The sequence below is a fragment of the Prinia subflava genome, chromosome 2 (genome assembly GCF_021018805.1).
Source record: "Prinia subflava isolate CZ2003 ecotype Zambia chromosome 2, Cam_Psub_1.2, whole genome shotgun sequence".
Lineage (NCBI taxonomy): Eukaryota > Metazoa > Chordata > Aves > Passeriformes > Cisticolidae > Prinia > Prinia subflava.
In genome coordinates, this window is record NC_086248.1 from 54,610,265 (window position 1) to 54,625,130 (window position 14,866).

General features: G+C 38.3%; 1 protein-coding gene across 5 annotated transcripts in view; it reads left to right on the forward strand.

Annotated features, from left to right (window-relative positions):
• The window catches only part of L3MBTL3 (L3MBTL histone methyl-lysine binding protein 3), a 79,981-nt gene that overhangs the window by 5,906 nt on the left and 59,209 nt on the right, over positions 1-14,866 (forward strand). For all 5 annotated transcript variants that reach the window (XM_063389989.1, XM_063389990.1, XM_063389992.1 and 2 more), the window contains exon 2: positions 4,206-4,317. In XM_063389989.1, the coding sequence (XP_063246059.1) occupies positions 4,206-4,317 (112 nt within the window). The remainder of the gene's footprint in view (positions 1-4,205; positions 4,318-14,866) is intronic.

Genomic DNA, 14,866 nt, shown 5'->3' on the forward strand with positions numbered 1-14,866 from the left:
TTATCTTTCTTGGGATCTTTTTCCCTTGGAGCTCGCTCTTGGTGTCACTTGCTGTGACCTCCCCTGGGTCTGTGTTCCTAGTTTTGGATCTCCTCATAGGAGCTGTCAGCTGCGGAGTGGATCTCTATGGGGCATATCTGCTAGGCTGTCTTGTCAGGGCAGCTACAGAAGTCCTCAAAAGTACAAATAAAAGTACACAGAGATGCATAAGAAGAAATGACACATTGCTGCAGACGTGTTGTGCCAGTCTGGCAATGATGACTGGTGGCTTTACTGCTGAATTCTGCTGCCCAGTGACCAGTACTGAGTTGACCCCACTGGTAAGAAATCGTACAGGCATTTCACAGTTAGCGTCTTAGATGTTAAAAATTCAGGTAGGGGTCAGGTAGTTTTTTAAACCACCGACTGGAAGAAAGACTCCTATTACTACTTTCTGATGTATTCACTACATAACCCTGTAATTACGTCAAAAACTCCTTGTAAGTCTAATTGGCACATTCTGTCTTGCTTCTTTCCTTTATACCTTTAGACAGTCTCTCACCAGATGAAACTATCTAAATTTTAGTGCTGTTTTTTTCAGTAAGTATCCTCTGTGAGTTACTCATTTATCGTTGAACCTGTTGGTAAAAATGAAGGTTTTTCTAAAGGATGTGTCTTAGTCTTATTTAATATGCGTGTTTATTTTAATGACTTTATTACGTATGTCTGAAACAAACGTAATGTTGAAATATTAATATGCAGCACACTTCTCTTATGGCTGTGAGGACTGAGATAGTTACATCCCTAAAGGTATATTTTGGAGATGCTTTTGGAAGATGACTGCTCCAAGTTCTTACTGTTATGTCCTTTCCTTCACATCAGATGGCATTCACTGACAGGCCCCTTATTCATCTAGTATTTTTACTACTTTTCTGTCAGTGCAGCAGCAGAAATGATACCAGAGGAAATCATTATAGAAGGAGTTATACTAGTTCAAAGAACTACATCAGAGCTTTAAAAAGAAAAAATTAAAGGAATAGATAAGGCATTATTTAGTTTTCTTTGTTCTGAGATTTAGATGTAACTATTGCAATGAATTCTTCCTTTTTTAGTACCTCAGTGCTGTAACAATTTTATTGGTCTCTATCGTGTTTCTTACTGTCATTAGTAGAGGGATGTAGGCCTATCTTTCATCTGTTCAAACTCAGCAAAGCTGGAAACAGATATTTTGTTAAAAGTGATTCCTTTTTGTAAATTAATTTCTATCTGCATTGCCCTGTGACCTTTTCATTCCCACCAAGAACACTTCTGAAGGCTGCAGAATGTGAATGTGTACAGATTGTGCCTTTGACGTTGAGTTAATTGCAAAAGAAAAGCAATAATGAATGTCTTTAGACATCTTCAGAATGTATCATTATTGCTGTTTGTTACCTGAGGAAAGTTTCTTACATGCAATTAAGTCAGAATTTGTATGTTTTCTTGAGACAAGTGTGTCCAAAACATTTCTGTTATGGATTTTTCATCACCTTTCATGGTTTACTCCCTGCCTAAGTAGGCTAGACTCTCCATTTCCCACCCCCCGATGTAATTTTTGTATCTGTAATGAAAGTGGCACTATGGGAGACGACAGCTTCTAATGGAGCAGCTGTGCTGTCCAATGCTCCTTGCTCTGTGGTACAGCAGCTGCTGAGAGGAAACATTCCTCCACAACCTTCCAAGTCTTTTCCTGACTTCTGTCATACCTTCTGCAGAAATCATTGGAGCATGTTTTCTGTAATAAACCACAGGAGGGTTGAGTGAAGTGTCCTCTAAATAGGATGATAATTTAAGATTACTTAGAGACTTCAGTTAATGCAGAACACAGCTTTGTGTTTGCTTAGCCAGGCTAATCCTGGGGAGCTTGTTCCACCAATGTGCTTGGACCAGCATGTTTCGTGTCCTTAAAACTTCACGGGTGCCTGGAGACATCCCATTTTTTTTCTAAGCTACTCCTTAGAAGCTTGGGTCTTGTGTTCTTGAGGGAGGGCCTGTGCCTCTGCCCCTGTGCTGCAGTTCAGTTTGGTCAAGCCTGCTTGAATTGGCTTGCAGTGGTACTTGGTACTCAGATAAAGCAGAGATCCCAGATTGTGTTGCAGGAGCTTGCCCTGAGGTGGCGTAGTGGATTTTGCCTGGGAGTGATTTTTAAAATATGAGATCTATGGCTTTGGGGAATTTCTCAGTTTGCAATAAATTTGTTTAGATTTATTGATGTTTTTTAAAATTAATTTTTCTACATTGTTGTTACGGTTTTCCATACTATCTCAGAGAGAATTACCTAACGGTGGGGAAGGCACATTGAATCATTTGGTTCTTCTTCAACTTGTCATATGAAAAACATGAAGTTTTCTCAAAGAGCTTTCTGTGAACCCTGTCTGCCATATGAAATGAAGGGGAATGCAAAAGCTTTTACTCTTAGCAGTGGATACTGACTGAGGTCCAGCTCCTGTTATCTTGTTGCTAACTGTGTACTTGCTGTAGTGTAATGAAAGAGCTCATGGATTAAAGTGTTGCTCAGGATTTTAAAGACTTCTGCCAGAAATGAAGAGGAAACCAAGGAGAAATGAAAGGGACATTGTGTACCCCAAACCAAACTAGTATGTATCTGTAGTGGTGATGTTACAGTGACTGATACTATTTTTCTGATGAAAACAATGTAAATTTGATTGTTTTTCATGCAACTAAGTTAACTAAGTGTTTTTCTCCTCAACCTTTCAATAAAAAGCTTTTAGATGAACTGAGCTTACTTTTGCTTTGCTTTCATCTTTTTCTGTTATTGGAGTGAGCAAATAGCACCTTTGGTGGGGTTTTTGTTGTTGTTTTGGTTTTGATTTTTGTTTTTGTGTGTGTGTGTGTGGTTCGTTTTTTGTTTTTTTTTTTTTTGGTAAAAATTCGAGCTCTCCAGAGAGTATTTGCAGATTTAGAGTGGGACCTAAGTTAGAAATTAGATTTTAAAAAACAAGGTTAAGCTCTGAGGAAATTCTCTATCTATTCGAATTTCAAATACTGATACTTGCAGCAAAAGTTTGTGGTCTCCAGATGGGGTATGAGGCTTAGAAAGTGTTCGTTTAACAGTTCAGAAAGTTCACATTCCAAAAAGTTCAGAAAGTGCAAATTTCAAAAGTGGTGAGGTTTTGCCAATAGTTCACAAACAATGACAACTAATTTTGCCACAGATTATTTCAGCTGCTAGGAATAGTGCAGCCATTCTTCAGAAACAAAATTAATAAGTCAGATTCCACACTGAACAAATAGTAAATTAGGTGCCAGGCCACGGATTTAAAGGTTACTGGGTTTATGAGAAGTGCAAAGGAAGAAGTTGGTGGTGCTCACAACTGGCTGCTAGAAGCACTTGCAGTGCAGTGCCACTGATGGTGTGTGTGTGGCACTGACAAGTGGTGAGCTGAGGCCAGGGGTCAAGTGCAATGTACTTGTGTTGCTTGTGCAAATTTTTAATCACAGGAAGGGATGTCCAGATGCGCTATTTCTGAAGATAAATATTTTCCGCTCTGCATTCACTGGTCAGAAGCAGAGGGATCCAGTAAAGTCTTGCAAAGCTGTCAGTTTCTCTGGTGTATATATGTGCTTCTCTATTTAATAAATGCAATTTAGAATTTACTGAAACTGTATGGAAACAAATAAAGAATATTCAAGTGTCCTGAGTCAGACCAGGAAATGGACAGTTTCAAGTTAATTTTGAAATTTTAGTCTGAACTTGGGTAAAGCATTCACATCAGCATGCTATCCAGTATTAAGGAAATGCACTTCTGTTAATCAGTGTTTAATGGATTTATTAAAGGCATACACTCATGTCTTGCCTTTCTTAGAACAGATGTTTTTAAGTGTACTTGACATGTTTTCCTCATGTCTATTCATTTGCAGTTTGAAATTTTTCTTTTCTCTCCAGTACAGCCCCATTTCCTCCTAGTGTGTGAAACAGGTATTATTTTCAAAGTTTTAAAAAGGTTTCCCCTTACTTTTATTACATCATGTATATTATCATCCTTGTCATCAGTTGTCCACGTTGCCAGTGTGCAGAGGAAAGCATTTGATACAAATCTGTGAAATGCATTAGAAGAAATACCTGGTGATATAAGCATTAAACCTTTTATAGAATTCTCAGGTAACTTTTTCTTTTTCTTTTTCTTTTTCTTTTTCTTTTTCTTTTTCTTTTTTTTTTTTTTTTGTAGTACATGCATCATGAATGAATCTGCCTCTAGTGGAAATGGTCAGGAGTTTGATGTATTTAGTGCAATGGACTGGAAGGATGGCATAGGTACTTTGCCAGGAAGTGACCTAAAGGTAAGATACGTATTTTTTTCAATAAGTGAAATAAAAGTGTGAAATGACAAAAGAATGCATTTGAAAAGCTGGTGTGTAGGTATCTGCTTTTATGAATAAACCATGAATCTGCAGTTCTGAGTTAAGAGACTGTAGCCTGTTAGGTTTTAGTTCTGGAGTTTCTTGATTCAGTTTATGGTGCTGGCACAGACAGCCGTCATCCCTGTAGGAAGGCATAAATTAGCACTGCCTCACTATACAGACAGAATTAATCAAATGCACAAAATCCCCAAGAAATCTCAAAAGTGTGAAAATGCAGTCCACTTAGAGCATTATAGTACTGTATCACTAAGAATTTTCATACTGTCATTGACTCTCACAATCTTACATTCTTAGGTCTTTTTATTTCTAAAAGTAGTTTATTTTTGCTGTGCTTTTGTCATGTGATGACAGGTGATAGAAAGATGAATAAAGTGAGTGCTTCTGAGCTGATTGCAGTTTAGAAATTTGAATTATGTTGGAGTAGTAATTTTACTTATATTTTTCACACTGGTTGAGTTTCCTGAAGTAAACCATAACTTTTGTTTTCAGTTTCTTTTTATTTATCTCATACTTTTTACTGTCATCAGAAGGTATATTTTGCTGTGCTTGCAATTTTAATATTAGAGACTGTCTTGTACCTATTTCCTCTTGATTAAAGCCAATATCTTCATATAATTCAAACTCATGTGTTTTGCTCATAGTTTATTTTATGAAAGGAGTCTCACAAGAAAATGTGTGGCATTTGAAACAACTTTTTATCTTTTGGTGCCTGATAGAATTTCTATTGCTGAGGTAAAAATTTGAAAAATGTTTGAAATTTGGGATATACACGTTGTGAATGTGTTTTTGTGTTGGTGTTAAGCTGTGTGTTTGTTTGTTTTGTGGGTTTGTTTGAATTTTTGCTTTTAGGCACAGAACACTAGAACACAGAACACTAGAATAAATTTCTTTTTGCAGTCTTCTTTGCGGAGGACTTCAGGCCAACACCCAGAGTGAGTACCCCAGATCTCAGGGTGGCTTAGATCAGGTTGCTCAGGATTTGGTTATCTGCAGGGCTGGAGATACCACAGTCTGTCTGGGCAACTTGTTCCAGCATTTGTCTACTCTCATAGTAATTTTTTCCTTTTATGGCTGCTTTGTTGGAATTTCTCCTTCTGTAGCTTACGCCTGCTGCCTCTTGTCCTTCTGTGCACATCTGAGAAGAACCTGGCTCCATCCCCTCTATATCCTCCCATTAACTGCTGGGAGACAGCAGTAAGATCTCTCCTCCTGGTCTAAAGACTGAGCAAATGGATTCACTCAGCTTCTTGCATGTTGTCTGCCACAGCCCGCACCTGGTTTGGTGGACTTGCTGCAGTATGTGAGTGCCTTTCTCCTAGCAGAAGAGTACAGGAGTACTTTCTCCTTTCTCCAGCAGCCTGTATGTGCTCTCATCAGTATTCACTGGAGGGGAATGGTGTGTTCCCTAGTCCTGCTGGCTGCCCTCTTCCTCAGGCAGCCTGGGGTGCTCCTTTGCTGCCAGGACACGTTGCTGCCTTGTGTTCAGCTCCCAGGTGCTCTGCAGAGCTGCTCTCAGATGTCAGCCCCTGGTCTGAACTAGTGCATGTGGAGTTCTGCTCCAGGTGCAGGGCCTAGCACCTGCTTTGGTGGACCTTCATAGCATCTTGTTAGTCCATCTTCTTCAGCTTACTGAGGTTTGTCTGAGCAGCAAGCCTGCCCTTCAGTTCATCAGCCATTCCCTTCAATTTCATAGTGTCCTTTTCCTGCCTGCACTCATAGAGAAGCCTTTCTTGTCACCTTTGCTAGTTTATTCTCTGCCTGAGTTTTGGACTTCCTAATTCCATGACTGTACACTACAGCAATATCACTATATACTTTACTATGAAGTTTTCTTTTCCACATTCTGTTTACCTCCTTTTCCTTTCTGAACTAAGATATGAGTCCTTGGTTCATTCATGTTGGCCTTCATCCACATTTGCTTAACTTCTTGCACATTGACATGCCTCATTCTCCTGGTGTGAAGTCCTTGGAGAGAGAGAGGCAGATTTCCTGGGCCTGTTTGTGCTTTAAAACAGTCTCCTGTATTATCCTGCCAAGCAGATCTCTGAACAAGCCAACATATGCCTCTTCTGAAGTCCAGTGCTGCTGTTTCATTATTTGTTTCTCTGGCTTCTTTCAGGACTTCAAACATCATCATCTCATGGTAATGATGATAGCCAAGGCTATGATGAGCTTCCACACCTCTGGACAATTCTGTATTTTTAAGTCCAGGCTTTTAAAATTTCTTTCTATTTTAATATGCAACATGGTGTTGAAGGGAACCATACAATTGCAATACTTGAGCAATACAAAGGAGAACAGGGCAGGAAAATATAATAATCTCATATAATAATCTCATGTAAATCACTGGTTTGTGCCTTTTTCAGTTGTGGTTACCCTATGTTGAACAAAACTGAAGCAATGTTTGAGTCAGTAATGAGTAGAGGAATGGGAAAGTTTCCATGTAAAGTGAGGGAAAGGAAACTGGGCGGTAGCTCAGGGTAACTTCCAAGAAATCATGTAGAAGACTCTTAATTATGTCCTTTTCAGGAAAGCATGAGCTTCATTTTAAGGCTGCTCTTTGGATTTATTTATTTATTTAAATTTGGAAATGAGCATATTGGATTTTTGGACAATGATACTTTCTTTGGTCCAAGCATTAGGGGAGGTGCATTCAGAGGTGCAATAATAGTCTACCCAGAATGGTGAAATATACAGAGTATTGGCCAGACTGCTCCTTTTTGGCTTGTTATTTGGTTATTGTAACCTTTTTGGATTTGGGGTTACTATTTTAACCTCTTTTGCATTATTATTCAGGTTTGTTTGGTTCTTTGCATTTTGTTAAATACAAAAGCTAGGGTTGAAGGGATGAAAGGGATGAAATCGAAATTGAGTCATTTTAAAACTGATTGAAGAATGTTTTCTAACAATGTAGAATTAGCCCAAGAAGGTCACTGTACTGGGAAACATCAAGATTCAGTGAGAGAATAGGTGTTCACACATATACCAAAACAATTTGAGCTGTTAAAATAGTAAGGACTTTTAAGCTTTTATGATAATTGTAACAACTCATATTTCAGGACTGCTTCTAAACAGTGATGGTTAAAATGGTGACCAATCTCTTGAAATTGTAAATGTTATCGTGGAAGATATGTTATACTCTTTGTGGAATTCTCAGAATAGGTTAATGAGGATTATTTACCTGAGCTCTCTTGAGCACAGAGTATTTTACTGTTGTGTCCTGAACCTAAAGAAAATGACCTTTCGTAGCAGTTACTTATTGTAAGCCTGTAAGTGTCTTTTAAAAATTGTAATAGACTTGTTCCACTGAAGGTATCAAACCATTGTGTATTTACATTGAAATGCACTTGAAAAATCTGGTGAAAACACCATAATAGCAAGATACTTAAAACACAAATGTTCTTTTTTTATATCTTGGTAATAGATTAGAGTGTCTGAGGCATTTTATAACGGGTAATAAGCGATAGCTTAAATATCCATTGTAGACAATGTATTGCTTAAATTCTCACATTTAGTCTTTTCTCTTGGGGAAATGGTAGGGGAAATTGAACAGTCAGATTTGGTAAACTGTACTGTGTCAGCATATTAACATTAAGTTAAGCCTATACCAAAGTATTGAAATCCAGCTTTTTAATATAGACATTTTATGGAGTTACCTAATTGAAGGCTTTAGTTTAGTTGTATAAATCATATAGCATTTGCTTGTCTTTACTATTTGCATGATTAAGTGTCATGCTTATTTTAACATATGCATGTTCTAAGAAACCTCTTTTCTTGTGTGCTTTATTAAAATCCAGCCTAAGATTATCAGGCAAGTATATATGAGCAACCATTCTTTTTAGAGCCACTTCATTTTTGTGAATATGAGTTCCTGAATGAAGAAAAGTTGGTAAACACTATTGTAAGTAGAACAAAATGTTTTTGAAACCATTAAAAATAACTTTTCTCAGTGTTTTCTTATAATTTCTTAGATCTAATTTTTCTTGCTACAGAAGAACATCTAAATCAGGAATAGATACCCAGCTTCCATTCTCAGCCATGCCACAGTCTCTTATTCTTGCATCTGTTTTTATAACAGTAAAATGCTGAAAATGTTCTTTTCCTATGACTTTGGAGCCTGTTAATTGTTAGGGTTTTGTCACTTGTAGTTGGAGAAGGCTGTGGAAATACATTCTTATACAGATTCTGTTAAAAAAATCTTCAGCAAAAATAGTTAACACTCTTTGAACACTGCTTTGAGCATGCTGTGTGACAGATAAGTAGTGAGTAGTTGTGGAAAATGCTAGAATTTCAAATTACACAGGGAATAGGGAGAATTAAAAATTGTATGGTATGATGCACTGAAGACTGTGAACAAAAATTTTAGCATTGTATATTAGTTCTTTCAAGATGTTTAAATAAAACAGAAAACTTGAATTCCAGTAGAATTTAAAATAGTTTACAAATTACAGAATGCCTTCATGTGGCAGGCAAAGTAATGTATGCTCATCTGAAAAACATCAGTGCTTACCAGTTACTCTGCATGGTGTGAATGTAAATGTGAAATGCTCCTCTTTTTTCTCTTTTTTTCCTTTTTTTTTTTTAAATCTCTGTGCTGAGTGCACACAGTAACACCATGGCTTCAAGATTTAAATATACTCATTAAATTGGAAAAGCTGTAATAATTTACAGTCACTTCCTACTGCAGTGACAGAAGTTTATGAAGTACTTCTTAATGCATTTTCTAGTGCTGTGTTTGGAAAGTGAGCAGTTATAAACTGTGTGGACAGAATTTTGGTTATTTCCAGCTTGCAAATTGTGCTTGAACATAAAGAAAAAAATTAAAATTTGATGATGAAGAAATTAACCTGTAAATAAAGTTGGGCAGCAAATATTGTAGGAAACCAAACAGAGCAGTGGAACTGAATGGTGGAATAATGGCCAGTGGTGTTTGGCATTTCCAGCAGTGCTTTAAAGAAGGTAAGAGAGATTTGGATTGCTTGTTTCTGAATGCAGGGGTGCAGCACCTCAAGGCAGTAAAGTACATCCTTCCACTTGCCTGTTCTTAAATTGTGTTCGAGCTTGCCTGAGACAATGAATTGATTTTAGAACAACTTGTTTTCCCACATTGTTATGGAAACATGGGTAGTGTCTCAGGCGATAACTTTGTGCAGTGCTTTTTCGGTGCAAAGCTGTTTGTGTTTTCTCATGGCAGCATGTGCTGCCCTTTGGATCTGGAGAGGCGGGGAGAGTCCATGAAAGTGGTGTCCATTGGAAATATCAACTACCAGTACCTGGTTAAATCACTGCCAGCACTGGGAAGGTGCTGCTCCAGAGAGAGGATGGATTCCCTTCAGGGAAGGTGGTAAGGAGCAGCACAGGGAGCAGAAAGCATGACAGATGGGATCTTTCTCTGACCGTGTATGAGCCCCAGCAGATCTACCTAGTGGCCTGGTCCTTTGCACATGAAATTACCTTTATTCTGTTGCAATCTAATGTAATTAATTAGCTCTTGCTCTGCTTCATTGCCATAGATTTCTGGTTAAAACTTTGCACTTTCATAAAATGCGTGAACTTTATGTAAATAATAAAAAAAAAAGGACCAAAAAGGGAAATTTCACTATTAAAATTGTTAAAACTGCAAAGGCAAGAAATGCTGGATTTTTGTTTTGCCAATGGACCTTTATTTGGGTTCCCTTGTGTGTATTTGTGGTAGTCTTCCCTTAAGTGATCACATGGTATTTTACCACAAAGTCTCCTGTGCTGTTTGCTGTAGATGCTGTTAAACTTGAAAGCAGCTGGGCAGAGGGTTTCAAAAAGGAGAAGGAATAGTTTTGTGATAATTGCAGGTAAGTCCCACACAGGAATGCTTAGCACTGCACTTGTTTCCACCTCAGCCTTTCTGCACAGTGCTGAGCAGCTCACTGGAACCAAATTTTTGGCATGTAGCCATTTTTTTTGTTTCTTTGCTAGCTTGGGCTTCCCATGAGATGTTAGTGTTTTGTATTTAGAAATATTCTGGCTGAAATAATTCGGAGCCAGGGTTGCCTTGTAGGTCAACTTCTGGATCAATAAGCGTCATCTTGGCAGGCCTTGACTTCTGGCTCTGTTGCTGATTTATGTGTCACCTTAAGAAAGTCTGTTTAGCTGCAATTTCCTACTCAAGTGGAGATAATAAGGCAGACTGAGTTTGCAGTGTAGAGAAATCAGTGGGAAGCCCTCTGGTACTGAGATAATTCTTGAGCACTTGAAGTGGGTTGGGGGGGTTTGGAAGAGCCTGAGGAGTGTCTAAGAATAAAGTAGATAAACATAACTGCAGACAAGACTGAGGTATTGGTATATACTGGGGAAATGTCAGTCTCTCCTGCTAAAGGGATATGCTTTCTGATGGTACCTTAGCTTTCTGTTCAGCAGTGATGTGAGAATGCTGCTATTATTTTTATTTTTGGAAGGATATAATTTGATAGCAATTCCTTCCTGCTTGTGCCTGCCCAGATAGGAAAAAACCCTTTCTTTTTGGATGCAGATTGTTCTCTCTTCTTTGTTACTTCAGGATTAGCCTATTGCAGTGTTGCTGAAGCATCTTAAAATCAGTCCAGGTTTGGTGGAAGTGCTTGACTTGCTGACAGCATCACTTCAGTGAGAGTGGGTCTGGCCTTACCCCTTGTTCATGGTGAGGAATTTAATTTCTGCTGGTTATAATTTAGGGAGCCCTAAATACCCTGTGATCCCGCTTAAGTTTGTCTTGTGCCATACTTGCAGAGTAGCACTGTGCAGGCAGGATCCTTTCTCATCACTGAAGAAGCAGAATTGGCAGGTGCAGGAACACATTTCCCCAATATTCTCTATCCCTAAAAGAGTCAAAATTTGTGACCAGGCAAGTGTAAGGGGTCACGTGCTTACTGAGTGCTTTAAAATAAATTGGGAGCAGAGTACTCAGAAGGATGAAGAGCTACCAAAGAGAGGGGTTTTTTTGTTCTTTCGTAAGTAGCTGAGAACAGAGATTTTGTTTCAGGAGTTACTTTAAACTACATTGTAGCAGTAATTGCTAGAGTGCCTAAAGCTTTTTTAGATACCTGTTCTTTGTTGTATGTTGGGGGTTTTTTTTAGAGAAAATAAACAGTCATTCTGCTTTCAAACCATGTGGAGTAAATAAGACTGGCTTTACTGCTTGAAGAAAGAGTATAAAAATACCAACAGCTGCCTCATTTTTCTGAATGCTATTCAGCCCTTGCCTGGGGCAGAGGTTCTGTGGAAAAAGTAGTATGTGATTGTGCATGTGAAGAGTGTATCACACACACAGGGAAGAGGGGTCTGGTTGAATGGACAAGCTCTGGCATTTAATAACTTATTCAACTTAAGTAATATGTAAAAAATAGTTTGGCATGTAGCAGGATATGGTTTGACAATTCAGTGGTGACAGATGATTCCTTCATGTTAACAAGGCTATAAAATGCCAGAAAAGCTCTGATTTATTTGAGGAGTCCCACTGAAACCACTGTGACTAAATGGTGATTAACACCAAGAATGATAACTTTCTGCTTAGTAGAGATCAGAGTGTAGTTCTTGTATCACTGAAGTCCCAGGTATCAGTCCTCTTGACAAACTGCTGTGGAATGCTACTACTTTAAGCATAGCTACTTCATAGGCATAAAGAGTATTAAGCATTTACTCAATTTACTTTTGGTTTGGATATTAAAAATTTTGCAGATTTCTTCTGTGCGTGTCCACAATCACTGTTGTGGTGTCAAGATCTGTTTTGTTGCTGAAGTTACTGTCAAAATGCAGCAACAATTGTCTTTATTGCAATGAACTTTTTGTCCTTGTCTTGCCCAGTAGATGGTGGTGTTGGCTGATTTTTCTAATTTGTTTTAAAGCTGTGCATTAGCATATGTGAGTGTTTTGTTCTTTTTTTCTTCCTTTGCACTTCAGTGGTTCTTCTTTTTTTTTTTTATCTTCCCAAATAATAATTTTACCATATATAAAACAATAGCAACTTTTATTCTGAATTGATACTTGTGGGAACTGATGAGATCTTTTACATTCCTAAGAGGGCACAAGTAACAGCAAACATTGATAGTCTGGTCTGTGTTGCTCTGAATTGGAAATATGTAACAGTGATGACTTAATTTGAGTTTTTCAGAATTAATCTACAATATGATAGACATTTTGCATTGTTGGCAGTTTTTGTTCATCCCACATAAAGAAAAATGCTCAAGAGTACTTTTATGAAATGTGGAAAAGACAGCCGAAAGCCCTTTTAGCATTCAATTAGCCCTACACAGAACTACAGTGTCTTCCAGCCAGCAGGATAAGGCAAAGAACTTCCATTAGAAGTGGAAATTCTCTAAACCCACAAGAGTTATGCTTTTCCCATGGTCCCTGGGATTTCCATGGTTCACCATAGCACATGGTGGGCAAAGAATGACAGGCTGAACGGGAAAACAGGAGAATATTTTCATGAGAACAGAAGGACCTTGTGCTTAGCACAATAAAATGGAACTTGAGGAGGTAAATAATTCCTTGCTCTATCATATACCAAGTGATCTGGTGTTAGGGTACTATAGCTAATCCATATGGTCATGTGGCTTCAGAAAAAATGGGTACAAAATGACCATGAATACGTGGAAATTAAAATATAAAAGGAAGTTTTTCAGAAAGAAATTCAGAAATGGACTTTCAGCTCACTGTTAACAAAAAACTTGTTTGCTTCTGAAACATTTATGAAATACTTTGTGTGATACTATTGCTTGCAATAGACAAAGGCTTCATATCAGTGGCTTATGATACTTGTTTCAATCCTGTGTAAAATTTCATACAATTTTAATTTTTTTGAAAATATTTATTGGAAGTAATTTTGGTCCCTATAGAAAAAACTTAGCATGTGGATGGAGAAATGGTTGAGAAAGTATTGATAATGTTTGATTATTATTTATTTAAGCCTTGGCTTTCCTCAGTTCGTTATCTGTTGAATGAAGATTAAAATTTTCCTGGGGATAAAATTAACAGTCATAAAAGCTGAAGTTTTAGTATATTATGGCATCATTTCCCGAAAATGTGAAAATGTATCTCAGCTCTGAGTGGAAGGAATCTCGAATTATGTTTATATGGAAGCTACTCTTCTTGATCCTTGTGGAAACTGCAGACAAGGCAGCTGAGGAAGTTCTGTGTTGTAGACTTACCTATTAGCAGCTGGACTCTTCCTGCCCACTCAGTTACAACATGTTTGCATTAAAAGAATTGCTGTTACTTGAACATGTGTATTTTTGCCCTCGTTGCTTGCCTGTACATGAAATTTGGGAAGTTAAATTTCCTATCCAAATGTTACATTTATTCCTGTTTTTATGTGAATTTGTTCAGGAAAGTTGTTGAGGTTTCTTTCTCTTCTCTGTTGCTGTCTGGTCTTTAAGACCATTGGCTTCATAGTGTGGGACTTAACCTTAACAGATTGCTTACAATCTGCCAACAGGCATTTGACAAAACTCCAAGTGGATTGAATTTACACCTAAGAAGCCTTATAATTAATTCTGTTTAAAACATTGAAGTGACAAAATTCAGTCTTTTTTGTGACTTTATTTGTTAAGTACTTGGTTTTGGCCTAACTTTGTTTCCATCAAGGGGAGTTTCACTGTTTGATGCAATGAAGGCAGATTGAAGGTAAATCCCTTTATCCAATGCAATTTTCTATATTTACTTGAGGAGTTTTGTGACTTGAAAACAGATTTTTCCTTCTCAGAAAGCTGTGGATCCATCCTCAGAAGCTGGCTCAATGGCACTGTTTCTATCCCTCTATATCACCTGCTGTGACATTTCAAAATGTCAGGACACCTAGGGAAGTGTCTGGGAGGACTGCTCTTACTGTATTTTGGCTTGGAGGAAATATTACGATGAAACCTTTACTTTTAGATTTTCTGTTGCCTCCACTCTAAGTAGAAGAGACTTACAAATGTGTTGAATTTTCTCATAGGCACATAAACTACCATTAATCTAGATACCTTTTTGTCATGCTTCCAGCAGTATCCACTAGTTGGCATGTTGCTCTGGCAGCTCTTATCCTGTGATGACTTTGTTCAGCATGCTGCTTTGTACATCTATTTATCCTGCTTTTAAGCAGTTACCCTTTGTCACAAGCTGTTGATGTCTTTTCCTCCCCAGCTAAAACCAGAGTATGACTTCCCAGGTCTGAGGTGTTGCTCTGGTTAGCCACAAAGAGCTCGGTGTGTACATTAGTGCTGATGCTGTCGCTGGGGAAATAGAGAGTGAGAGCGGACATGAACTCAAGTTTGCCCCCCAACAGGGGCTGGAGGCCTCTTGACACCAGTAAAGGCAAGGCTGCAGGCAAAGCCAGGACTTACAGTGATCAGTGGGGCAGTGCCCAGGTGGACTGTTGTGCCTCCCGCCTGCTGAGGCAGTGGCAAGTTGTCACTCCCTGTCACTGAGACCATCTTAGCATGGTCGCCTGGCTGCTGGGGAGCTTTTCCTTAATGGT